Source organism: Eleutherodactylus coqui, chromosome 12 (assembly GCF_035609145.1).
Source record: "Eleutherodactylus coqui strain aEleCoq1 chromosome 12, aEleCoq1.hap1, whole genome shotgun sequence".
NCBI lineage: Eukaryota > Metazoa > Chordata > Amphibia > Anura > Eleutherodactylidae > Eleutherodactylus > Eleutherodactylus coqui.
Window position 1 is genome coordinate 30898420 of NC_089848.1, and position 27883 is coordinate 30926302.

Here is a 27883-nt window from a genome sequence, read left to right on the forward strand (position 1 = left end):
GTCATCAAAAGTTGATCGGCCGAGTCCTCCGCTCGGGCCCCTGACTGATCAGCTGAGTGATGTAAGCTGTTAGTGCTCCAATAACAGAAGTCAGTGCGGAAGCCTCTGCGCCAACCTCCCATGTAGTGGCCAGCGCTTGTAACTCAATGAAAAGGAAATGTATGAACAACGCCAAACAAAACCCTATTGACTATAATGGAGTCCGTTCGGTTTCCACTCATCTGTCCAGCATTTTACCAGAAGGAAAAGTGCTGCATGCGTAGTGTACAGAAGTTGATGTGCATCAGTTTCTAGATGTTTCTGAATGGTCTTATGTTTGTCTTGTGTTATGTGTTGTCAAGTGATTTCCATGTGAATATGATGTGTATTGCATAGCTGCAGCACTGAATGGGTTACTTTCTGGGTTATGTCTGGAAATGTATGTGAGGCTTTGGCTTTTAGCTGTCTGTCATCTCTGGGCCTTCTTGTCGGTCCTGCTGTGGAGTGTGGAGCCTGCCTGCACATGGACACCTTTTGCCTGTGTGCAGGGAAGATGGAAGAAGCTGAGAGGATGGCATAGGAGAGTCTTGGGTTCTTCCCAGACCAGAGAATTAAGGGGTGAGCAAGAGAAACTTCAAGGATTGCAAGTCCTCACCGTACAGTGCTGCGTGTATGTTCCTGCTCCGTGAGTGTGTGCCGGTAGAGTTGGCGACTGTTAGTAGAAGGGAACAGAGATACACAACTTGGCCTATGAAAGTCCGTCTGGCTTCCTGTGTTTCCCCCCTGTCACACCACGTGTCCTCCTGCACCAGTGTCTTGCTTGTTGATTTAAAAACTGTTTTTGGACTGTTTCTGGAGTTATGATTTAAGTAAACAGGCTTTACCGACTGTTCCCGATTCTGCCTTTAAAAAGTCAACTCTGCAGGGGTGGAGTCTTTATTGCATTGTCTAGAATTCACCGCGGAGGACGGAATGGTGGCGTCACACGTGACAAAACAACTCAAGGTAAACCACAGTTGGGTTACCTCATTTAATAGCCTGCCCCCGGCCCCCTGGATGTGTCCCTGGTTACCCTCCAGGTGGGAGATGATAGAGCCCGGTGACAAGGCCCAGACTCTACCGCGCTGTCTCCTAGGCCGCGGCCCGCTCCTCACTGACACTGACCCCAGACACTGCACTGCATATCTTCTGATATTTTGTGACAGAGCCTCCGACCAAAGGTTCAAACGCAGATGTGAACCTGGCCTGAGGGTAGTTTCACACGGCCGATCACAATATCACTGCGGGAAAATCGCGTCTTTTTTTTGAGCATCAGCGCTGTTTTATGTCAATAAAACATCAGCGCCACTTGCGATTTTCTCGCGTTTTTATAATTTTTTTGCGTGAACGTCAATAGGACTCTCTAATGTTAAAAACAAATTAGAGAATCGTATTGCACAAAAATCGCAAGTTTATGCACTGCGATGCGATTAAAAAGAAGGCCTTATAGGGAAACATGGGAGATAAGAAAACGCAAAACGCAAAAAAGATACGACATGTCACAATTTTTTCTTATCGCATGACTGAAAACATTGCAAATGTGAAGGAAACCATTGAAAATCATTGGTTTCATAATTCTACTCACTTTCACATTGAGTGAAAATCGCACGAGGGCTTCTTCACACCGGCGATCGAGATATGGCCACGAGAAAATCACGGCAAAATTGTGTCTTTTTTCCCTCACGATTTTTGAGTGTCAGCGCTGCTTTTTCTCGCTAAAACATCGCTGCCACTCGCGATTTTTTTGCGCCTTTTTTTGCGCCTTTTTCCCATGATTTTTTTGCGTGAAAGTCAATAGGACTTTCTTATGTTAAAAATGCATCGCATTGCACAAAAAACGCAACTTTGCGTTACGATACAATAAAAAGGAGGCTCTATATAGAGACATGGGAGATAGAAAAACACAAAACGCAGAAGGTAGAGCGTTTTTTTTTCTCGCTACATCACAATTAGTGAAAATATCGCAAATGTGAAGGAATCTATTGAAAATCATTAATTTCATAATTCCGTGTCTTCACTCACTGTCGCATCATGTGGAAATCGTGCGTTTTTATCGCCAGTGTGAAGGCCCCTGAGTGTGCCGGTAATATAGCAAGAATGTAGTGTTAAAGTGGGAGGATGGTGTAGAACTCTGTGCTCATCTGGACGTTCAGCTTGTTCCTTTCCTCAAATATTTCCCATACTGCACAGGGATATACTGTATCTCTCATGCCGGTATATCAAGGCTTGAGTTAAAAGGGATTAATGATGATGTTCATCTAACAGACTGTGCGATGTGTACGAACTCGTAGATAAATATGTACATCTGTGAAAGAGAAAAGGAACTCTACCGCCTGTCCAGTTTATTAAGCACCTTTTTATAGTGTCTGGTTAATTGAAACAACCACAACTACCTCTTTCTTTCCTCTTCTTTTTAATCATGACAGCTCTAAAATAAAAGGTTAGTCAGGAAGGGTATCGTTTCTCCTTAAGGAGGGCACCTAGAAGGTGAGTGAGGAGACTTATAAGGACATGCATGCTCCTCTGGGAAATATGCAAATGGGAGATGGAACAATACCTCTGCAGTGCCACCTATTGGAAGGCAACTGTTGTATCAGTTTGAGCAAGACTGTGCATTTGGTCTTCTTTGCCTCTGATGGGTGTGTCAGCTGTTGGTGTACATCCCGGTCAATTAGGGAGGGTTTTAAGTTCCCTCCTGACCTGAGTTCTGTACTGGTCAATCTCAGTGCAGTCTCCTTCTGCTGTGGCCTGAGGACATCTCTGGATCTGATTTCCGTGGTTTTTTTAGCGGCTTTTTAGATAAGTTCAAAGATTTAATACTGAGATTTATTCTTTGAGGTTTTGGTTACTCTTACGGTGGTTTTTGTCGGGGTTACTGAGTGGCACAGGCACGAGGGTTGGATCAGGGATGGCCATCCACTAGTAGGCAGGGGTTGTCACCCTCTAGTTCCGCTTAGGGAAAGTTTCCCTCTTTTGCTTATTTTCTCCTTTTACTGCAGGGGGTTCCTGGTGGTGTAAGCATTGCCAGAGAGAATATATTTTGGTTTGCAGTTATTGCACGCACAAAGTAGATGTGACGGCAGCATTCCTGCAAGTCAATGTCAGACGTTTTAAACAAGCCTTATAACAATGACTGGGAATTGTAAGCCAAATCCATAACGACCATGAACAGACATCTGTTTTGGGGTGATTGCCCCTCATCAGTGTGCCGTGCTCACCCTGAAACAGCTGCCTGTGCATGGTTATTCTGGCTTGGGCTTACAATTCCCAGTCATTATGTGGTCTCCCCTTTCCATTTTTTACCACCAGCAGACCCTTACAAATTAGAGATGAGCGAGTATACTCGCTAAGGCACATTACTCGAGTGAGCAGTGCCTTAGCCGAGTATCTCCCCGCTCGTCTCTAAAGATTCGGGAGCCGGCGGGGGGCGGGGAGCAGCGGGGGAGAGCGGGGAGGAACGGAGGGGAGATCTCTCCCTCTCTCCCCCCCGCTCCCCGGCGCAACTCACCTGTCACCTGCGCCGGCTCCCAAATCTTTAGAGACGAGCGGGGAGATACTCGGCTAAGGCACTCGCTCATCTCCATTAAAAATTAATACTTCACTTAACTTCAAGTACACAAGTCATAAATTCCTGTTCACACACATGGACTGCATTTAGATAATAAATGACAGTGCAACACTTGGGTAGTACAAGGCAGCATTATGGCTCTGAGTCGTACAGAGCTGTAATATGGTGCCCATAGAAGTCTATATGGGCCCTACTGCATTCACAAGGATGCATGCTGAGTTTTTCCCTGTGGGAATATCTCTGTTATATGATGCCATATGGAAGCGCACTATAGTAGCACACCGAGTGTCTATGGCTCCATAGTACGGAGCTGGAGGGATTACTGTGTGCCGCCAGAAACAATCTGTACGCACAGCCCTACCAGGTGCACGATCCCTAAGGTTCAACACACACTAATTAAGAAAAGAACGAGACCTACAAGAAGGAAGAAGGAAAATGTTCTGTGAAGGTTTGTGGTGTTTTCCCTCTTACCGCTGCTCAAGCGCCTTAAAAACAGGCGTGAGAACGGGTCCAATAATGCTGGTGTGAATTAGGCATAAATATGGCTGTTGAAGTCAATTCCAAAAAACTTGTAGGGTTAAAAAAACAAAGGAAAAAATATATTTGGTCCTTTGAAGTTTCCTGTGAGCCGCGGTTTAGAAGCCGCTACATTTATTTACTTGTGTTGTAATTTCATATATTTTATTGCCTCATTTTAGGCCAAAGGAAAGTGTTTGACCTGCCTTCTGGCAGCTGCCTCTTTCGCAGTGATGTCTACGACAATCATTCCAGCTTTATGTATGACAGCTGCACGACATGCACCTGCAGGGTAAGTGATGCACCTGCAGCCAACTATGAGCTTTCACTTTGGAAGTCTTTCCTTGTATGTGTCACTTGTCCAGATACAGCCGAAGCCAAAAATACTGGAATCTGGACTCGGCGGACCTGGAGGATCTGGTGACTTGTTGTTTTTATCATCAGTACAAAAAAATGTATTTACGAAAGAAAAGACCTTTCCAACATCATATATTTGTTCTATAGTGAGATTCCTTCAATCCAGCACTCTAATAATCCAACCAGGGGCGTAAGTAAAGGCTCAGGGGCCCTGATGCAAAACGTGAGCTGGGGCCCCCCCTCTATATGTATCTGTACCCGTACCCATACCGAAACCATGCTGCACAGAGACATAACTTGAAGCTCCCGGGCCCCAATGCAAAACCTGTAAAAGGGCCCCCAACTATAATGCTTTATTCATAGTACTGGGCTTCCTATATCGAGAAGAGAGGCCTTATGGGCCCCTTAAGGCTCCTGGGCCCGGGTGCAACCGCATCCCCTGCATCCTCTATAGTTACGCCCCTGAATCCAACATTTGTTTCCAGCACAGACCTGGAGCGCGGAATTTCACAAGACCTGAAAACAGGAAACTGAGTTTAGATATCAATTAAAAGGTTGTTGTGATTAATGGGGGTCATCCAGTGAAAAAATGGGGGAAAACATTAAGGCCTAATCCCCTACCCTGATCCCCCATACCACCATTCTGATGGGGCTTGTTCTCCACTTCCTGCAGCAGTGATGATAACTTGACAGTGGGACATTTAATCACTGCAGCCAATCACGGCTTCACAAATGTCTGGACCCATAAGAAAGCACGCATATAAATCGATGATGTCCTCCTGTATGCTGATCTGTTGGATGTCACAATTTACAGCTGTTTTTCCCTTGAAGCAATGTTCCTAAGGAGCCGGTGATGTATTTTCTACACTCATCCACTCCTGCGATGAGGCGTAGTCCCCTTCTGAATTCGGCGCATGCCATGGAAATCTGACTCTTTTCACAGTCCCATTTGTGCGCCCTCCCATAAACTTGTGCTACGCGTCAACTTCAGAGAGGAACACCACTGCATTGTGGGAGAGGGGGAATATAAAAACCACCTCAGCCGTCTCCTAACATCACCATAACTTACCATGTTTCCCGGAAAATAAGACCCTGTCTTATATTATTTTTTTACCCCAAAAGAGGCACTGGGTGTTATTTTTGGTGGATGTCTTATACTTACCTAGCAGGCTCAGTCCACATCCCTCCCTCTGCACTCCGGAGCTTTGCCTCACTTCTTGCAGTCTTCGGCCACTGACAGAAGATACTTGATGGTTGCTAGATTCATGAATCCCGCCTCCAGGAAGCGATGGCTCTGCTTGGTTCTCAAGTGCTGCTCAGCCAATGAATGCAGTGCTTGCTGAACCAACACGACTTCTGTGATTAGTTCTTTAAAAGCTATATTGATTCGCTGAGCAGCGGTCGGAAAACCAATCACAGCCATCGTGTTGTGGAGGAGGGATTTATGAATTTGCCAATCAATGCCACGGCTCAGCCAATTCATAAATGCCACCTCCACAATGAGACGGCTGTGATTGGTTTTTCGACCGCTGCATTGACTGGCTGAACAGCGGTCAAAGAACCAATCACAGCCATCGCATTAGTTCATTGCACACTACCTTGATTGGCTGAGTAGTGCTCAAAAAACCAATCAGAGCCATCGCTTCCTGGAGGCGGGATTTATGAATCTCACAACTAGGAAGCAATCTTTTGTTGGCGGCCGAGAACTGCAAGAAGCACGGTAAAGCTATGGAGCTACAGAGAGCAGCAGGAGGGACCCGGACCAAGCCTGCTAGGTAACCTATTCCATTTTTTATCTAATGCAGCTAGGGCTTATTTTTGGGGTAGGGATTATATTTCAGTCCTCCACGAAAATTGTGAAAAATCATGGTAAGGCTTATTTTTGGCATTTACATGGACGGACGCGACAAACTTGGACTGATGCCGCACTCTTAAACTTGCACCCTGCTGCAGATCAGCCGTGAAATGCCTGCCTCTAAACCCGCACCATTTGGGTTTCATCATTAATTCCTTTGCGGAATTCACCCCGTCATTAAGAGGTGGTGCATTCCGCAGCGGAGATGGCGACATAATTAACATATCGCGGATCTGAATTCTGCAATGCAAGTCAGTTTTCACTTTGGTGCTACTGTAAATGCAGCAGAGTTTACGTGCAACTCTGCCCCATGTGAACCCAGCCGTAATGAGTCTTAAATAAGGATGAGCGAGTATACTTGCTAAGGCACTACTCGCTCGAGTAATGTGCCTTAGCCGAGTATCTCCCCGTTCGTCCCGAAAGATTCGGGAACGGAGGGGAGATCTCTCTCTCCCTCTCTCCCGCCCGCTCTCCCCTGCTCCCCGCCGCGACTCACCTGTCAGCCGCAGCGGCCCCCGAATCTTTAGGGACGAGCAGGGAGATACTCGGCTAAGGCACATTACTCGGACGAGTAGTGCCTTAGCGAGTATACTCGCTCATCCTTAGTCTTAAATACATATCTATAGAGACTCAAGAATCCAAAGTAACAAATAATCCCCACCAATCAGTTGCCATTGTTGCTGGGTTAAAGGGTTTTACCATATTTAGTGTTTGTTCTAAGTATGATTAAAACAAGTTGTTGATGTCACAAAACTAAATTTACTATTGAACAGAAACGTGACCTTGTTGCCTACCGTTAGCGGGATTGGTTTCACTGGGCGACAGAGCCAGGGTTCTGCTAGATAGTCATGATAAACCAGCCCTATGAGTTTAATCTTTTTCACTAAATTCCCCACTGCTGGAAGAGCGAGTAATCATTTTCTGTATCAACAAGCTATAAATAACGGCCCCAATATATGACTTTTTAAGGTGTGTTTAAATAAACGTTGAGCTCCATATGGCGCTCTCTCTTAATATCCTGCTCACCGAGGGATAGAACTGACCGAGGCAGGAAATGATCTTGTGGGAAGAGCCATCAGCCGGCCGTTCAGCATGTGCTCCCAGTTATGTATGCAGCTACAGGAACACAATCATTGCATCCCCAGCGGGCCGGTGGCATTGGATCTCCCAAATTAGGACTTATTTAAGAAAAAAATGTGATTGGTGCCGGCGCAGCTGACCGAAACATAAAACACAATTCAGGAAGATAAGCTTCTCCGTTTTATTTTAGACCAACATAAAAAGAAGCATTTCGGGGCAGCGCCCCTTCCTCAGTTATAGCTGGGTATACCGCTTGTGTTAGCTGTTGGTATGCGCAGGGTGCAGTGGGCAGACAGGCAGAGCCGCGTCTGCACCCATCACTTTATTCTCGTCACTCATCCATCAGAATAGTGTCACCTGCCAGTGCGACTATCATCGGGTTGGCTGCACTCCAACAACCAGGTCTTTTCCACGACCCACCTTCTTAACGAGAGAGAAGACTCATATTTTGTGCACGTTCCTCTACCCATAATTTTCCCAAATCACTCACCCATTCAGGTACCCCCCCCCCCCCCCCCATTTTTTGTTTATTTCACCTTTCTACTAAAGTTATGACTTATGAATACGGTCCTTTTTTCAGTTTTCTTGAAGCAGAAGTAAGAGATTATCTTCTTGAAGTCTGTGGCACATTCTCATCACTAATTACCTGGTGTCATTTGTATAGGATACGATTAGGAAGATTTAGGGCTCTTTCACAGGATCGTCATTTTGATGCTGAGTAGGTGCGTCAAATAATCGCATCTAAAAGAACTCATGGTTTCCTATATGTTCTGTCCGTCAAAAGATAGGTCCTATGTGGTGAAAGGCATCCCATGGGGATGGAAGCATCCCCGCAGGGATGAAGGCACTCCCCGTGGGGGTGAAAGGCATTCCATGATGATGAAGGGAGTCCCCATGAGAATGGAAGCATCCCCGCGGGGGTGAAAGGCATTCCATGATGATGAAGGGAGTCCCCATGAGGATGGAAGCATCCCTGCAGGGATGAAGGCAGTCCCCGTGGGGGTGAAAGACATCCCCATGGTGATGAATGGAGTCCCCACAGGGATTGAAGCATCCCCGCAGAGATGGAGTCCCTACAGGATGAAAGTGAAGGTGAGTCCTTGCAGAGATTCCCTTCATCCCCGCAGTGTTAAACTTCTTCCCCCTCCCCCTTTGTCGGCCGCCAGAACTATGAAGGGATTCCCCCGCAACGCGGATGAGGGTGACTCCCTTCATCTTGGGGCTGCGGCGTCAGTGCACTGCAAGATTCCATAGCCAGCTGTGACAAAATTGTGTAAGATATCTGCAACTTTGTTGCGGCTATTCTTTGTACATGTAATTTAACGCTTCATTAGCCGCAATTTTTTAGCGCGGTTAACGGAGCTGTCAGCTTGTATGATGCCGACTATGGGCGGTCTCAAACTGAGGGGTCGGATTCCGAATGAGGGAGCCCGCAGCGGAATCCATCTCTGACTGCGGCTGGCGACCCTGTGTACCTATTGTGCCTTTACTGCGTATGACTGCGGACGCTTGCAATCGGTCGTGCGCAGTAGAGATTTATTTTTTTCAATATTTGTATTTCCCACGCAATTGCTAGGCGATGACGCGGGGACCCACGGCCTATCGCAGTGTCAGCTGCGGATGGGCCGCTGGTTGGACCACTTCCATTGACTTCAATGGAAGCCATCTATGTGGAGTCCACACAAAAATAGAACATGCTGCGATTTTATTTCCGCGGATATGCGACTGTTCTATTTTTTGAATGTGTGAGGATTACTGCAGATTGTAGGCGCGGGCGACGATTGTGGATTCCGCAAATCACATCCGTTTGTGTGAAACCTGCCTGTATGGAAAACCCAGTTGCCGTTGATGGACCGGTGTCGTGTTTGGAGAGATAACCTAAATCCATCAGAATGCTACAGGATGAAACTTATGTGAAAGCCGAATTGTTTCCACGAAGGTTTCTTGATAAAGTGATTCAGGACAGTACAGTGTTAACGGGATTGATCGGGGTTAAAAAGCCACACAGCTCCTGTGCATGGGCCGAGTCTGGGATTGTAATTCATCCTTATTTAATTGAATATACTGTAAATAAACTGCAACATCAGGCACGACCCATCAACAGGATTAAAAAAAGACAACTCTTTTTTCAGATCCCGGATGACCCCTTTAAAAGGTAAAGGGATCACAGCTAGAGATGAGTGAGTATACCCGCTAAGGCACATTACTCGAGCGAGTAGTGCCTTAGCCAAGTATCTCCCCACTCGTCTCTAAAGATTCGGGGGCCGGCGCGGGTGACAGGTGAGTTGCGGCGGGGAGCGGGGGGGAGAGAGGGAGAGAGAGATCTCCCCTCCGTTTTCCCCCTCTCCCCCGCCGCTCCCCGCCACCCGCCGGCCCCCGAATCTTTAGAGACGAGCGGGGAGATACTCGGCTAAGGCACTACTCGCTCGAGGAATGTGCCTTAGCGAGTATACTTGCTCATCTCTAATCACAGCCCATTTAAATTAATTGGATTTGCCTTACTTTAAAGGAAATCATCAGAAAATTTACCTGAATTGAGTTCTTACGTCAAACATAGTTTTAAGGATGTTTGGTGATTGTTTTTTTATATATTTTTGATGGTCTTTAAAAAAAAATCCTAAAAACTTGCATTTTCCACACTGTTTACTAAGCCTAATAAAACGCTTCACAAGTCATCTCATCCTCACAGGCAGGAGTACAATAAAAAATTATAACCTATATACAAATAACACAGGATCCACCTTTCACAATAGGTGATGATCACAGCCTACCTCCTCCCCCCTCCCAGCATAAAGACCTCTGAGCAGATCGCAGAAAACATTCGTCCATAGAAGTCAATTGGTCCGCATCTGTCTACTGTGTCTGTGGTCAATGAGGCTGCTGCACAGCCTATCTGTAGATGCAGCTCAGGCAAATAGCGGTCACCAGAGTCATATACAGACGACGGGAGAACAAATCTACAATCAGAAAATAAAAAAACATTACAAAAATGGAATGTTTTTTTTTCTGCTTTACTATCCGTTTTTAATTATTAAAATAATAGGTGATACATCCCCTTTAATTAGGACGTTCTTTTACTATAATGTAGTGAGAACTTCAGATCTTAATAGTGGGAATAAAAATCTTGACTATTTTTTTTACCCCCAAGAACGCAGCGCTGTTATTGTATAATGTGACTCGATGCTTTATAACAGGGGTGTAACTATAGGGGATGCAGAGGTCGCGGTTGTACCCACCCAATGTCCCCTCTACTACATAGGAGAAGAGCCGTTCTATAAATGACGAGTTGTGTGGGGGTTGGTACAGAGTCGGTATCGGCCGCCCGGCACCATGTTGTGTCGCACACTACGCTACATGCAGCAACTTTGATATTAAAATATTCTATTTTACAAAATTGCTATTTTTTTTATTTAGGATTCGACTGTAGTCTGTAAGAAGAAGTGTTCTTCTACCGGAACATGTACCGACGGACAGGAGCATTGCTGTGAAGAGTGTGTCTCCTATGTGCCTGCTGAAGAAGTCAAAGTCTGCAAGGCAGGAAACAAGATTTTCAGGGTAAAGGTTTCTGATTTTTCTCCATACGGCTAAATCCTTTTATATACTTAATGGTGTTACGGTTATTATGACTTCGAAAAAAATGGGCCCATGTCCATCACAAATTTAATAATACTTTTGCCAAGTATCCTCCTTCGAACCCAGACTCATCTGAGTTTTCTATCCCTTGAATATATTTATTTTACCATTTACCATCTTTACATTACTGAAAAAAGTAATTTAGCATCAATTCTGTATGCAAAGCACGGGCCAAACAGTGTATAGCTCCTGGAAGGGGTCTGTGACCTGGAAGAGATAGCTAGGCCCATACAGTGCACAGCTTCTGGAAGGGGTCTATGACTTGGAAGGAATAGCCAGATCCGTACCATGCACAGATTCGGGAAACGGGTCTATGAATTGGAAGGGTTAGCCAAGCCCATACAGTGCATAGCTCCTGGAAAGGGTCTATTACTTGGAAGAGATAGCCAGGCCTATACAGTGCAACAGCTTCTGGAAGGAGTCTATGACTTAGAAGGGATAGCCAGGCCCATACAGTGCACAGCTTCTGGAAGGGGTCTATGACTTGGAAGGGATAGGCAGGTCAGTACCATGCACAGATTGGGGAAATGGGCCTATGAATTGGAAGGGATAGCCAAGCCCATACAGTGCATAGCTCCTGGAAAGGGTCTATTACTTGGAAGAGATAGCCAGGCCTATACAGTGCAACAGCTTCTGGAAGGAGTCTATGACTTAGAAGGGATAATTAGCCAGGCCCATACAGTGCACAGCTTCTGGAAGGGGTCTATAACTTGGAAGAGATAGCCAAGCCCATACAGTGCACAGCTTCTGGAAGGGGTCTATGACTTGGAAGGGATAGGCAGGTCAGTACCATGCACAGATTTGGGAAATGGGCCTATGAATTGGAAGGGATAGCCAAGCCCATACAGTGCATAGCTCCTGGAAAGGGTCTATTACTTGGAAGAGATAGCCAGGCCTATACAGTGCAACAGCTTCTGGAAGGAGTCTATGACTTAGAAGGGATAATTAGCCAGGCCCATACAGTGCACAGCTTCTGGAAGGGGTCTATAACTTGGAAGAGATAGCCAAGCCCATACAGTGCAACAGCTTCTGGAAGGAGTCTATGACTTAGAAGGGATAGCCAGGCCCTTACAGTGCCACAGCTTCTGGAAGAGGTCTATGACTTGGAAGGGATAACCAGGCCCATACAGTGCTCAGCTTCAGAAAGGGGTCTATAACTTGGAAGGGATCGCCTGACTCTTACAGTGCACAGCTACTGAAAGTGGTCTATAACTTGGCAGAAATAGCCAGGCCCAGACTTAGCAGTCTAGTAGAAGGGTTTAAAAGAAATATATAGACAGGTTTAAGACTAGAGATGAGCGAGTACGCTCGTTTAAGGCTGCTACTTGATAGAGTAGCAGTCTTATCAAGTAACTGTGTACTCGCCTGAGCAGCATGCGGGGAGGGGCAGCGAGGGCGGCGGGGGGAGGAGCGGGAGAGAGATCTCTCTCCCCCCGCCCCTTTGGCCCCTCCCCCCCGCGTGCGCATTCTGCTCGTCCGAGTACACAGCTACTCGATAAGACTGCTACTCAATCGAGTAGCAGCCTTAAACGAGCGTGCTCGCTCATCTCTAGTTAAGACCTCAAGAGCCAAAGGTTTATGTATATTCTGTATTTATGTGGGTATTTTTCTATAATACATTTTGCAGATTTAAGATATTTTGCTACTAAAGAGGTTTCTGTGGCCAATTTATCCAAGTCACATGGCGTTTTGTCTGTATTGGGTAAAGTGGGTCATGGGTTGGTATGGTGTTTATTGGGCCTCCTACAGTCATGGATTGTTTCCTTGTAGACCATTTGAAGTGGTTCATTTTAAAGTATCATTGACTCTCAGAAAAAAAGGAATTTACAAAAAGATAAATACGCTGAATATAACTATGCAATAGAATACTGGATAGAACCAGCTTATTGCATGTAGACCAATGTATCATAATGTGCACAAATCTTATTCTAAATTTGTAATATGTCTTTAATCCTAATTATTAATGAAAACTTAAAATTAAATTAATGATGAAAACTCTTGTCGTAAAGCACATTAGGAGTATTATATTTGCAGGCATATCAAATCATAAGGTCATACAAAGAAGACCGTTCCTCCTCATATCCTGTACACATTACACTAGATAATTAGCCGGCAGAATGCACCACATACTCTTATAGGATAATCTGCTACTTTAGATTTAGGAAAACCTGCAAAAGGTCTTATTCATAAGTCATCATTTGGGCTATACAATAATACAAACCCACAGGGGATGAAAGGATTTTCGCCTGCAGTTTGATACATGACCGGGATCGCACGCTGCTGAAAGCCCCAGCTGATGGCTAAACTTTTTGGCTTTTTCTGCAGGATGGAGAGATGTGGTCCTCTGTCAACTGCACCATCTGCTCTTGTGTAAAAGGCAAAACAGAGTGTCGCAAGAAGCAATGCATTCCAGTCAACAGCTGCCCCCAAGTAAGTATTAGAACATACGCTTATATCTTTCATTGACATGAATGTAGTTTTTCTGTGCTATGAATTTGTCGTATTACTTTTGAGTCTACAAGGTTATTGAGTGTTTGGACATTGCAGGTCCTGTAATCCTAGTTGGATTGACCCACCAGATAATCCTCCAGTGGGCTCATTCTCTGATATAGTAATGACCCCCCGAAGGTTCAGGATAAGGAAGCCTCATTTTAAATGGACTCGGAGCCAATTAATTGCTGTAATTCCTGTTAGGGATCATTCTTAAAGGATTGCATTTATTAATCATATTACATGTGTGAGGTCTTATTAGAATAGTTTAAGATACGACGTATTTTTCTAACAATAAAACACAGTTTTCAGTAAGATAAAATCTTCCTGTACAGAGGCAAGGGGGTCCGATAGATCCAGACCCCCCTGACCTCCACCTTAATGACTCAGCAGTGGGCTGATCAATCATTAGGAGAACTCCACAGCCATACATACCATGACTGCACAGTCCTTCATGCCTGATTAGTCCCCTCCAGTAGATAATCCTGGAGATCACTCACATATCTTCCCCGGGGTGCATGTCCTCCTATGTACACACGGGGGCAGATAACAGCAAATATCAAAAATCTTGCAGTAGCAGCAGGATCGCAGATGATATAGCCGTGTGACGAGGAAGCACCTACAGGGGGTCATGTATTACTACACTTGTATTTTGGGATTTAGTGTTAATAATATCAGTGTTTAATATGCTAGCTGCAGATGTGTGTGAATGCAGCAGTGTTGTTTATGTGTGCATACAGCAGAGCTGTATGAGTTGTGTGTATGCAGCAGAGCTGTATGAGCTGTGTGTATGCAGCAGAGCTGTATGTTTGTGTGCCAGTGCATGTAGCAGAGCTGTGGGTGTATGTAAGTGCTTCAGAGCTGTGTGCATGCAGCAGTGTTGAGTATGGATATAATGTGAAGATGTGTGCTCGCTCCATTTCTATACTAGAGCACCAAAGTTAATGACTGTAGACCCTCCACATTTCTGTTGTCTAAACCTGGATTGTATCTTATAGTCTGAGAAATACAGTAATTATAAGAGAATCTGCATGAATTCTGCATACTTTGATTATCTTCTTTGGTGGGCTCAATGTACTCTGCGATTGACCTTCAACTTATTTTAGCTGAAATTTGAGTCTTGAGTTTAATTTATTGGCTTCACCTCAAACTAACAAAAGCAAAAAGTTAATAAAGGCAAGAAATATTAACTATACACATACTTTACAATTCTGATACTTGTGATTGTCTGCTGCTTGACTTGCCTTTTAACTCTGGTTGTAGGATCCTACATAGTAAAGTAACATAGTGTGTAAGGCTGAAAAGAAGACACATGTCAAACTAGTTCAGCCTACCCCACCCCCCACCCCCCTCCCTCCAGTGTTGATCCAGAGGAAGAGAGGAAGATAAAAGAACCCAATGAGGTAGAAGCCAGTTTTCTTAATTTTAGGGGAGAAAAATTCCTTCCCAATTCCAATCTGGCAATTGAAATAATCCCTCGTTACCGACCCTTCTAAAGTAATCAGTGATATAACATATAATATTGTAACGGTCAAGGAAGGCATCCAGGCCCCTCTTATACTACTATCAAATTTCACCATGCCCTCAGGCAGAGAGTTCCCTATTCTCATTGCTCTTACAGTAAAGAATCCCCTTCTTTGGTGTGTAGAAACCTTCTTTCCTCTAGATGTAGAGAGTGCCCCCTTGTTACCCTCACAGTCCTGGGTAGAAATAGATGATGGGAGAGATCTCTGTACTGACCACTGATGTATCTATACATAGTTATTAGAGCGCCCCCTGTTACAGTCCTAGGTATAAATAGATGATGGGAGAGATCTCTGTATTGTCCCTGATATATCTATACATAGTTATTAGAGCGCCCCCTTGTTACAGTCCTGGGTATAATAGATGATGGGAGAGATCTCTGTATTGTCGCCTGATATATCTATACATAGTTATTAGAGCGCCCCCTTGTTACAATCCTGGGTATAAATAGATTGAGGGAGAGCTTTGTATATTGGCCCCTGATATATCTGTACATAGCAATTAAGTTGCCCCTCAGCCTTCTTTTTTCTAAACTAAATAACTCCAATTTTGATAACCTCTCTGGGTATTGTAGTCCGCCCATTCCATCTATTAACTTAGTTTATCTGTCTACCTGCTCAAGTGCTGATATGTCGTCCTTGAGTACCGGTGCCTAAAACTGTCCACAATATTCCATGTGTTGTCTGACCAGTGACTTGTAAAGAGGAAGCACAATGTTCTCATCACGTGCCCCTAGACCTCTATTGATGCACTCCATGATCATATTTGCCTGGGCAGCAGCTGCCTGACACTGGTTGCTCCAGTGGAGTTTGCAAATAATTAACCCTCCAATACTGCCCCTGTGGTACCCCAAAATTAACAACAACCGAATCAGGGTATATACCATTAATAACCACCCTCTGCTTTCTATTACCTACTTACCCCCTTACACACATTGTCACCCAGACCAAGCATTCTCATTTTATATACAAACCTTTTATGTGGCACAGTATCAAATGCTTTGGAAAAGTCAAAATATACAAGTTCCAATGACTCTTCCTGGTCCAGTCTAGAACTTACCTCCTCATAGAAGCTGATCAGATTGGTTTGACAGGAATGGTGCCTCATAAACCCACGCTGATATCGAGTTATGCAACTACTTTCCATGAGGTCCTCCAGAATAGCAATTCTTAGAAACCCCTCAAACATTTTACTCACAATAGATGTTAGACCTACAGGCCTGTAGTTTCCGGTTTCACTTTTTGACTCCATTTTGAATATTGGCACTACATTTGCTATGTGTCAATCCAATGGAACAGAGCTCGTCACTATAGAGTCCTTCAATATAGGAAACAATCGCATTACTTAATTCCCTTAAAACCCAGGGATGTATGCCTTTAGGACCTGCTGATTTGTCTATTTTAATCTTTTTAGGGCAGCTCTGCACTTCTTTTTGGGTTAGAGTGTTGATTTTAATGGATCAGTTTGGATAGTTTACGTTGTCACTCTGCATTTCATCTGACATTTCATGTTTCTTAGTGAATTCACCTGCGAAAAAACTCTTAAACAGATTTCCTTTCTCCTCATCAGTCTCTACTATTTTTTCCCCATTACCCTTTAAAGGGCCAACACTCTCTGTTTTAATCTTTTTGCTATTGATATATTTGAAGAACAGTTAAGGGTTAGTTTTACTGTCTTTGACAATGAGTCTCTCTGTCTCCACCTTTGCTGGTTTTATTTGATTTTTACATCATTTATTTTTTTCCTTATAGGTTTTTAGTGCTTCTTCGCTGCCTTTTTAGTAATTTAAACACTCTTTTTTGTTGTCTGCTGCCCCTTTCACATTTTTATTGAGCTATATTGGTTTTCTCCTACTCCTAACCCTTTTATTCCTGTAAGCTATGAACCTCCCACAGTACGTATTGAAAATGCTTTTAAAAATTTCACATTTATTGTCCGTACTCTTATTTTTGAGTATATTGCCCCAGTCGATAAGGTTAGGAGCATCACTAAGCTGATCAAACTTTTGCCTTCCTAAAGTTTAGTATTTTGTAGCTCCCCAATTAAACTCCCTATTGAAAGGCAAGTTGACATTTATTATATTATTATCAGTATTTCCAAGGTGCCCCCCTACCTCCCACATGCACCCCTGTTATTCTGTCAGTTCTATTGGTTAATATTCAGTCCACAATGGCCGTCCCTTTAGTTGGGTCCTGTACAAGTTGGGTAAGGTAATTATCTTTAGTAATTGACAGAAACTCATTTCCTTTACGAGATCTGCAGATTTGGTTTCCCAGTTTATATCCTGATAGAGTCCCCCATAATAATCACCTCACTGTGATTTCTTGCTTTATCTATTTACCTCAGTACTAGATTTTTGGAGGCTTCTGTTATATTTGATGGCCTATAGGAAAATTCCTATGAGGATTTTATTATTGTTTTTCTCTCCATGTATTTCTACTCATAGAGACTCCACATGTTCATTTTCCCTGCATATATCTTCTTGTAATGTGCGATTTAAACAGGACTTTACAGAAAGACAACCCCCCCTTCATTTTTTTTATCACTTCTTAACAAGCTTTAACCCTGTAAGTTAACTGCCCAGTCACAGCTTTCATCAACCAGGTGTCAGTTATTCCCACTATGCCCTAGTTTTCCTCAGACATAATTACTTCCAGTACATTAACCTTATTGGTCAAACTTCTAACATTAGTCATCCTGCAGTTTAGAAGGTCTTAGTTATTTTTTATATTGTTTCTTCCTATTAACTGTTCTTCCAGTTCTAACTGTACTGACCCCTCCCACCGCTCCACCCTCATTTCATTACTTAGTCCCACTATCTTCTTCTCTGTCTCTCTGGTTGCCCCCCCCCCCCAGTCCCTAGTTTAAACACTCCTCCAGCCTTCTAGCCATCTTCTTCCCCAGCACAGCTGCCCCGTTCCCATTGAGATGCAACCCGTCCCTACGGTAGAACCTGCAGCCAACAGCAAAGTCATCCCAGTTCTCCAGGAACCCAAACCCCTCCTTCCTACACCAACTCTTGAGTCTGAGGAAGGAATCATGAGAACTCTTGACTTTTACATAGTAAAACATATTGTTACATTCTTTGTTAGGTATAAAGTGGATAATTATGCATTTTTAAACTTTAAAAAGGTCTGTTCTGTATGCAGGTCAGAATGATTAAATATAATAGGAGTAAAAAGGTAACTCATTTAATTAGATTCCATTAAGCTCAACAGAGACGTGCAAGGAATTTTTTAGGTCCATTAATAGCAGATTTCCATTCTTTCTATTGCGTTCAACCACTTCAGATTTACACTGGAAACCTCATAAAAGACACAGACTGATTGGAAACAGTCAAAGAAAAAGATGGAAAGCTATCAGTTATTAGTCATTGACTATAACTTGGAGAAAAATGAGGGTGGGGGCTCCTTCACGGCAATTTATGAATGACTGGCAGATTTCATCTAGGAGATTTTGAGAGGACCAATCTCAGGTTGGTTATAAATATAGCCCAAGTTTGTTGAATATGTGGTGCAGAAAGCATTTCATTCCACGCACATCTGTACTTTATTACAATTCCAAAGTTGCCTTCTTAACATTGGTGCCAAATGAGGCACAAAAAAAACAACAGCTGTTTCTGTTGCACAACCAAACAAAAGCCTAATTAGTCTTGCCTGAAATATTTTCAGACATAAAACCGAAAGGCTCATAAAACGTAGAAGAATAAAACATGGTCTGATTAGAGAGAGTCTTAAGGAAAAAATTGGATTATATCACTTATCATGCTCCTAAGGGATTCCGTTGAGTGACTATTCGCAACACATGTAAAATATTATAGGCTACCTTATTCTGGAGATAAACACTGGAACCCATGCCAGTGAACACAGCGTTCAGTGAACCGGTGGTGTTGGTCATAGATTCCATCCTCATGTGAACTCATTGCATGGGTGCTGTTGGCAATTACTGCCTTTATTGCTATATAAATGGAATCTTCAAAAGCAGTATGACATTTTAAACACTAAAGGGACATTATTGTCAAATGTTACCTTGGAGAATGATGCATTACTTGTATATATTTTACTGTCGAAATGTGAGGACTCGATAATGACAGCTTGTAAAACATTTTTCATGATAGTTTAAGCAGTCAGTGCCAATATTTCAGTAACTAGTCCAGCAAAAATGCAGGTCACAGAGGCCAATCAGGTTTCCATTATTATTCTTCCATAGCAGGTTAGGATTTGGAGAGTGTTATCTGATTGGTTGCCATGTCTACATTTCTTCATTGGATTTTAGTGCAGTTTCACAACTTACAAAAAAAACACTGGAAAAACAGGAGATGTGGTGCTGTCAACATATAAGAAACAAAGTTGTTAGCTTTAGAACCATCATGTAGTGCTATATGACTATATGACATCATATATTGTTTGAAAAGCATGTAGCTACAGGCCATGCCACTTTAATCTGCTTATAACAATCAGAAAAAATTCCATCCAGAAATACTCTACAGGTTATATAGATGTTCCAGTAGCTTAAATGTATTCCAAAGTAATAGTAAGACAACTTAGACCATATGCACAATCCATCATAACTGTTTCCCGTTACACCACTCACTAGTCACATACTAATAGACTCTGCCATTTTCCACAAGGAATTGAGTAACGGCCTTCTTGTTCCTTCTCTCACAGCATTCTGGTTTTTTTGCTGCTGAAATAAGCTTTGGTGCTCGCACTAGAGGAGCAAGTGGTGATCTTGTCACTTCTTTTGTGGGAAAAAAAGACCCCCATAAATGACAATCAGAGAGCAAATATGTTCTCTGATTGATAATGTGGGGATAATGTGAACCAAAGTCCATGTCACCCATCCTCAGAGACAGGAGGAGATGCAGAAGTCTGAAAGATATTTCTCTGCTGCCTGCTTGCCCTCCCCCCACACCACACACGTTCTCTGGTCTACACACAGACTGCAGTGACAGCTGTAAGTTCAGTATTCCTGCTCCCACTTCAAATGGCTCCAGCTCCAGTTCTGACTTTATTGTGGCTACAACAATAATTCTTGGCTTTAAAATGACACCAAAAGTTTGGCTACAGCCATGAGAGAACCAGATCTATGGCTATTTGAAGTTGAACAAGCTCTGTTATTTCAAAATAGTAATGTCCTTTTCCCATTGAATGAACAGAGCTCTGGGAAGTAGAGGGGTTAATAGGCTCGAATACATAGCAATCCATTGGCACCCTGTCATCACATTGTTGGGGAGGGGGGTTAATGGGATTATGGAAGGCCCCCCCACTACACTCTACAACATAAATGCTATGGTCAGCATTGTCTGACTGTGGCATTTAGGTAGTTAAAATGTCTGTGATCAGCACTATGTTGTGCTACACTGTTTCCTTTCCTCTCATTCACTTCAATAAGAGCTACGTAAACAGCGCTGCACCGAAATGCTCAGCTACAAGAGGTGGTCAGAAACAAAGGGCTGGGTTTTTCCATCTTGGCCATGAAAAGCCGATATGGGAACACCCAGAGGCGTAACTAAAGGTTCAGGGGCCCTGGTGTAAAGGTTCAGCTGAGGGTCCCCCCCCCTCCATCTGTACCCGTACCCAAACCTAAACCATGCTGCATAGAGGCATAACATGAAACTTCTGGGCCCCAATGCAATATCTATAACAGGGCCCCCAAATATCATATTTATAATACTGGGCTGCCTATATGGAGAGGAGAGGCCTTATGGGCCCCCTAAGGCTCTGGGCCCGGGTACAACTGCATCCTCTGCATCCCCTATGGTTACGCCCCTGGGAACACCCTTTTAGGGGGTTAAAAAACATTGTTTTTTCCTTCTTTGATGGAGCGGTCACATTCAGTTATATCAGAGGGGGGGGGGATAACCTTTCATCCCTCTATATGTAGTATCGCATAGAATGACCAAAAAGCCAACTTTAAATGTTCATTCGACTATTATTACAACAAATAATAGTAAACCTCATACTTAACTAACAATATAACTGAAGTTTGCCGCAGTAACAATGGAGGCGCTCAGATGATGCAGATGCTAACGTATTTAAAGATTTGTTTTGGAAATGTCGAACCTTTCCAGCTTTGATGAAATGTGCTTTCTAAATGCTGCAGGCTCGTCCTAATGGCATGCTAACTATGCGCCATGTGTGTTTTACATCGCTCTATCGCTAAGGATCTCTGATAGCTTTAAGGGCTGTGCAGTAATATTTATGTCTTATTTCATTCTTCTTGAGTTGTATTTTAGGAGAAAATGTTAAACTTTGGGGATCAATAGAAGTATCCATACATGTAAAATACGCTGTGGGGGAATCGTTACTTTTATCAATTCTATCTCTATTTCACACCATTCATCTCTATTCTATAGGGGAAAATACTGAATAGAAAGGGATGTTGCCCAATTTGCACTGAAAGTGAGTAAGTTCAGTTTTACTTTTCTACTATTTGTAATCAGACAAACTTGCTAATTAAAAGTCCCTGTATGCCAGCTCTTACATTAGTATTCACCCAACCCTAAAATGCTTACTAACTGCCTCGGCTCATTAGAGGAAGAGCAAGCTTCAAAGGAACGTGCCACATACTTTATGTTGGCCTCACTAAGGGCAGCATAAAGTAGCCGCAGACACATTAATTAAAGTGATATTTCACTTGAGGGTCAAGAGGGGTGTCGTTTCTACCTAAGGAGAGCACCCAAAAAGTGTGTGGAGAAACCTAGAGGGTAAGTGGGTCGGGGGATGGCAGTGTCTTTCCCCAAGGAGAGCACCCAGAAGGGGGTGTGAGAAGACACATGAAAAGTGAGTGAGGAGACTTATAAGGCCATGCATACTCCTCTGGGTACTTTATGCAAATGAGGAAGATGGAACAATACCTCTGCAGCGCCACCTATTGGAGTAATGCTTAAAAGGATTAATGAAGTAAGTTGCAATGGTTTTTAAGAACCTAAAGCTTGTTCTGAATGTGTATGGGGACTCCCATACTCTCCCCTGATGGCAGTTGTCAGGGACGAAAAGTTGCTGTCCAATAGTCCAATCCTTTTGTTCTTGAGAAGATAAGCCGCTGCCATAGGTGTCTGTCAGAAGCTTATTCCCTGCTGTACATTGAGAACACATGCATGGATGGGGGTGTCGGTAAGAAAGAAAGAGCATTCTGCAGAATGGCAATGTTCACAGGCAGCATTATGTGTATGTGACCACAGGACTGATCACTACTGAAGGGGAGTCCACTGACCGCGATGGCCTGGGCACACACAAGTTGGTGCTCAAAACTCATGCAATGGCAGCCACATGGGATGCAGCTACATTCCCTAATTTATTAATTTGATTATGTTTATGCTGTCTTCACACTTTCTTTATATTACGCTTATATGCCTTGAAAATCTAAGGCCCATAAACATAATGCCCCAACTTATAGAGCATACAGTTGCATCAATTATCGATAGCCGACCACCTAAAAAAAATATATGTAGACGTATATATGTGTCTTATGTAAGCAGGACACAGCAGTACCCATTGGGCGTACTGAATGTGTGAGAAAGTGTTCCCCTGTCACTGGGGCTCCTATGGATGCCCCAGCTAAAAGTATGAAATAAAAAAAAGAAAAAAACATGTGAATGTCCCCCAGAGGACTTACATGACGTCATGAGGGACATAGATAGTAAAAAACACAATTACATACATCAGTAAAAAAAAACCAGAATAAAATACATAAAAAAGAAAATGAGCCACCCCCAACCAAAATTATCGCTATATGCACCCTGTAATACAAAACTACAAATTATACATCAAAACATATGAAAGACAATGAGGAACCCGTTCCAATACTTGATTTTATTGTAAATATTCTAATATTAAAAATAAACAATTATAATTTAAAAAAAGGCCAATGAAAAAAAAGATATTAAAAAATAGCCCTCTATGTCACAGAAAAAAAGCAGAAAAAAAATTATGTTAGCTGTACAAAAAAAGTAGGGCAGTAAAATCACAAAATTTGTAAAATCCCTAAAAAGTGTCTGGTCCTTTAGGGTGGCTTCACACGAGCATACGCACGCACAAAAACACGCTTGTATTTGCAACATTGCATTCCCTATGGTGTGTGCACATGTCCGTGTGGCTGCAAAGATAGGACATACGTGCATCATTGGGAATGCACGCATTGTTTTTAATGGAGCCACGGCTGCTGCTGGCGGCTCCATTGAAAACAATGGACTGCCGACACCCCTGCATTCATTTTCAGGGAAGGGCTTTACATATAAGCTCTTACCTGAAAAAGAAAAATTTTAGTTTAAAAAAGAAAAAAAACGTACCTCTCCGACGGCATTCATTCGGCGAGAGCTGCCTGTAATTGGCTGAGCACGTCAGCCAATCACAAACAGCTCTTTCCTCAATTTGAAGAATTCCTCTGCTGCATCTGTCACAGATGTGGCAGGTGCAGCAGCAGGGAATTCTTTTAACTAGCCGGGATGAAGGAAACATCTGCCACATGCAGATGTGTTCTTCATCCCCCCGGGGGTCACGGCAGCGGCGGACAGGTAAGTATATATATATATTTTTTTTTTATACTACAATGTTTCTTTTTCAGGGAAGGGCTTATATGTAAAGCTCTTCCCTGAAAAACAATTCAGGAGGCCGGCAGACCATTGTCTTCAATGGAACCGCCAGCAGCAGTGCGGCTCCATTGAAAACAATGTACTGACCTGCATTCACGTGTGTTTTTGCACGTACATGGGTGCGCACCTATGTACGTGCAAAAACGCGTTCGTGTGAAGCCACCCTAAGGCTGAAACACCCTGGTCCTTAAGGGCTTACGTTGACCATAGATTGTGTCATTTACCTTAACTTTATATGTATTCCAATATTTTCTGCTATACGGATACTGGGCATTAGGGAGCTAAAGTGCTTTCTAGTATTGGAATAATGGTTATTGCCTCCCTATATGATACCATTATGTATATAGGCACCTGTGCTTACACATAAAAGTGGGTACTAACTATAATGTCCATCTAATGCAGAGCCTGGAGTATGTACTGTATTTGGAGATCCCCACTACAATACCTTCGATGGACGAACATTCAACTTTCAAGGAACTTGTCAATATGTCCTGACCAGGGACTGCTCAACGTCTACCTCATCTTTTGAAGTGCTAGTAAAAAATGACGCTCGGCGGACACATTCTTTCTCGTGGACAAAGACAGTAGATCTGGTAATGGGAGCGAGCACCGTCAGTCTCCACCAGCACCTCACAGTGAAGTGGAATGGAACAAGGATTTCGCTTCCATATGAAACCCCTCAGTTTCATATTGATCTTGATGGCTACCTGCTAAAAGTGACCACCAAAGCAGGTATGAATTAACAGTCTGACCCCTAGGGTAAGATAATATACCAGTAAATCACCATGCCTCAGTACCAGGGTGCGGCCAAGCTTCGAGACGGCATGATTTATACTTCTTCTGTAGGCCAAACCTTAGAACCAGGGAATACTGGAGGCATTTATTTATTGGCCAGATTTGCCTAGATCTCCTTTCATATCACCTACCTTTCAACAGTTGAGCCGCATCCTGCACGATTAGCCTATGGAATAGACGCTCTACAACATAATGCTACAGTATTACTGCATCTAATCTAGCCAGCTCAAGGGAGCAATTACATAGTAAGACTTTATTCACATGAGCGTATATCGGCTGCGTTTTCACACCCGACCGATATATTTCACCATCTGAAGCATTGGTATCAAATGCATTCGTTCACATGGGCGAATACACGGTGCGTAAAAACGTTGCACAGTAAACTGAACATACGCAACTGAAATAGACGCCGGCGAATATACGGTGGGTAAAAAGATAGTTTTGGATCTATCTTTTGACCAATGTACCCTGGCAGCTCCCATAGACTCCTTACAGAGCTGGGAAAAAAGCAGGGGGAGGCAGTTTAGCAGCGTCCAACGCTGCGAAAAGCTTACAGGTGCCTCTATTTAGGCACTTGAAGTCATTCCGAGGATTTATGCCAAGCGAGGGTTTTCCGGGGTGCAACTTTTTTTTTCACACCCGCCCTATTGGATGAGAAAACGCTAATTAAGCACGGACTTGATCACGTGTGCCCATTTTCTTACTGCCATTTTTTTAATCTTTCCATCGCTAAGTTGGGCGCTCATGTTTTGCAGGATGTCCTGCAGTTTCTGTTAGTACCACTTTGAAGTACATACAACTTTTTGAACGTTTTATTACAGCTCTTTTTGGAGACGAGGTGATCAAAAAACGCAATTGCGATGTTGTATTTTTTTCCTCTGATGATGATCCCCATGTGGGATACATAATGTTTTATTTGATAGATTGGACTTTTATGGATGCAGAAATACCAAATGTGTTTTGGGTCTTTTTTTTTCATGAATTATTCACAACAAAAGGGGGGGGGGGGGGTTAAACTTTTCATATCCTTTATTTTATACAATAACAATTTATTCACTTATTTTTTAGTCCTCCTAAGAAAATTGAACTTGCGATCTTTTGATCGCTTATACCATATACTACAATACTTCAGTACTGCAGTATATGGTATTTCTACAGACATTCTATTATGTCAGCCTACAGGTCCCTCTTAATAGGCAAAAATACATGGCAGCCCTTAGGGCCATCAGAAGACCCTTGGCTGCCATGGCATTCAAATTATAATCTCAGGGCTGGGTGGAGCCCTTCGGGACTCCTAAATGCTGACCAGAGCGTTTAAAGGGCTTACAGCTGCAACTGGTGTGAAAACCGATTGCAGATGTCAAAGGCAGCGTACACTGGCTGTGTATTGAGCGGTATTCCCATAAGGAACTTGAACTTGTGATTGTTTGATCACTTATACAGTATAATGCAATACTATGCTACTGCATTATACTGTAATTTAAGAACCTGCTTATTGAAGACCTACTATAGGCATTTCTTTAATAGGCAAACAATCATTACAGCTTTGAGGGCATTTAGAAGTACCCAGCTTGCCATGATACCCTGATGGCACCCCTGCGATCATTTGAAACATTTAAATCCTGATATGGACGTTTAAATGCTGCAGTCGAAACTAACAGCAACATTTAAAGGGTTAACGTCCATGATCAAAGTTTCCTTTACATGGGGCTGTTGCCCCAGCGGGTGTCGGCTGTCAGAGACAGCATTGTCAAAGACAGCTAAAACCCGCCATACATAGAGAGGGTTTGGCTCCTGAGCCCACTCCATACATAGCTGATGCTGTGGATGATTGTTTACGTTCTAACTGCATGGAGCTTATGTAAATAGTCATGTGTGTGTCATGAAGGGGTTAAACATATTTGAAAGAATTTGTTGTGCTTTTTTAATTTTCCATGTCACCGTCTATATGTAAAAATGTTCTAAAAGCCTGCAGTTTTCACTCTGACCATTAAGCTGAATAATAGTCTGATACTTGTCCTATAGAGAAAACTTTTCAGCAGCCGTCACAGGAATACAATGAAAGGCAACACCAAAATACATAATACAGGATCCACCATTCAAGATAGATAAATGTGTCATCAGAGAACAACCTATTATATAAATCACATTTTTGTGTTGGACGTATTTTTAAATACTTTTCGGTAATTTTTTAAACTTTTGATCACAATCTAATAAAAAAAAAAAAAATCCCGAAGTCCTGCATTTTTCACACAGCCCAATAGTAGTCTATCACCTCCTGATCTCTAGAGAAAGCTTTGTAGCAGTCGTCTCTCTAACATCACAGGCGGGATTACGCTGGGCTGCCCCGATAGTCATGTACAAACAAGATGGCCGCCCCATAGTTATGTACAGACATCAGAATAAAAAATTCTGCAATCACGAAATAAAAACAGTTTAGAAAAATGGAAAATGATTCTCTATCTGGTTTTAATTGGTTAAAAAAATGGTGATCGAGTTCCTTTAAAGCAAGTGATTTACATGAACGGTTTAAGACCTGCAACTGGTTTTGCTCGGTGTTTGATGCTGTGTATCTGTGTTAATAGGACGCAGTGGAATCATTGACTTAAATGGGATTTGTCATCAAAACATAAAACCTGTCTCCCAACTGGACCCTGTCTAAAATAACAAACAAGGGTATACTCACCTCTCATGGGGCTCTGGCAGTCAGCTTAAGCCGGCATTGGCATTGGTGCTGATTTCTGGGTAGACGAGGCCGAGCGGAGGCAATTGACCACTCTGGCCAGTCAGGAGCTGCATTTCCAAACTCCTGGCATCATGGTGACCAGGATATGAGCATCATCGGTGCTGATGGCAGGAGCACCAATGATCATGCCGTCGCCTGGCCCATCCACCCGGAAGTCACCGCCGATGCCAGCGCTAGCTGTTTGCTGTGTCCTTGGGACCCAGGAGAGGTGATATGCCTTTGTTTGGGTTTTAGGCAAGGTCCAGCTTTAACCGTACTTACCTACATTGTTTTATGGATTTGTGGATGTGAAATTCTTCTTGTGTCATCAAAGGCTCTGGCTGATACTCTTCTTCATTTCATGCAGCCCTGATTGTTCAGATGGGCCGCACTTACATAGTAACATAGTAACATAGTTCGTTAGGCTGAATGAAGACAATGTCCATCTAGTCCAGCCTGTCTCTCCTCCTGTGTTGTTGATCCAGGGGAAGGCAAAAAAACCCCAAGAGCAGAAGCCAATTAGCCCATTTGGGGAAAACATAGTATGCTAGGCCAAATGAAGACAATGTCTATCCAGTTTAGCCTGTTTCAACACCCCCCTACCTACCCTTGTTGGTCCAGAGGAAGGCAAAAAAAAAACTAACAAGTCAATTTAGTTCATTTGGAGGAAAAAAAATCCTTCTGGACTCCATATGACACCAGAGTAATTCCTGGATCAACATCTGA

General features: G+C 43.2%; 1 protein-coding gene across 1 annotated transcript in view; it reads left to right on the top strand.

Moving 5' to 3' along the window:
• Positions 1-27883, top strand: part of BMPER (BMP binding endothelial regulator) — a 250907-nt gene that overhangs the window by 153281 nt on the left and 69743 nt on the right. Inside the window, exons 8-12 of the mRNA XM_066584670.1 lie at positions 4285-4394; positions 10809-10949; positions 13353-13457; positions 21400-21445; positions 24040-24369. Coding sequence (XP_066440767.1) covers positions 4285-4394; positions 10809-10949; positions 13353-13457; positions 21400-21445; positions 24040-24369 — 732 coding nt within the window. The remainder of the gene's footprint in view (positions 1-4284; positions 4395-10808; positions 10950-13352; positions 13458-21399; positions 21446-24039; positions 24370-27883) is intronic.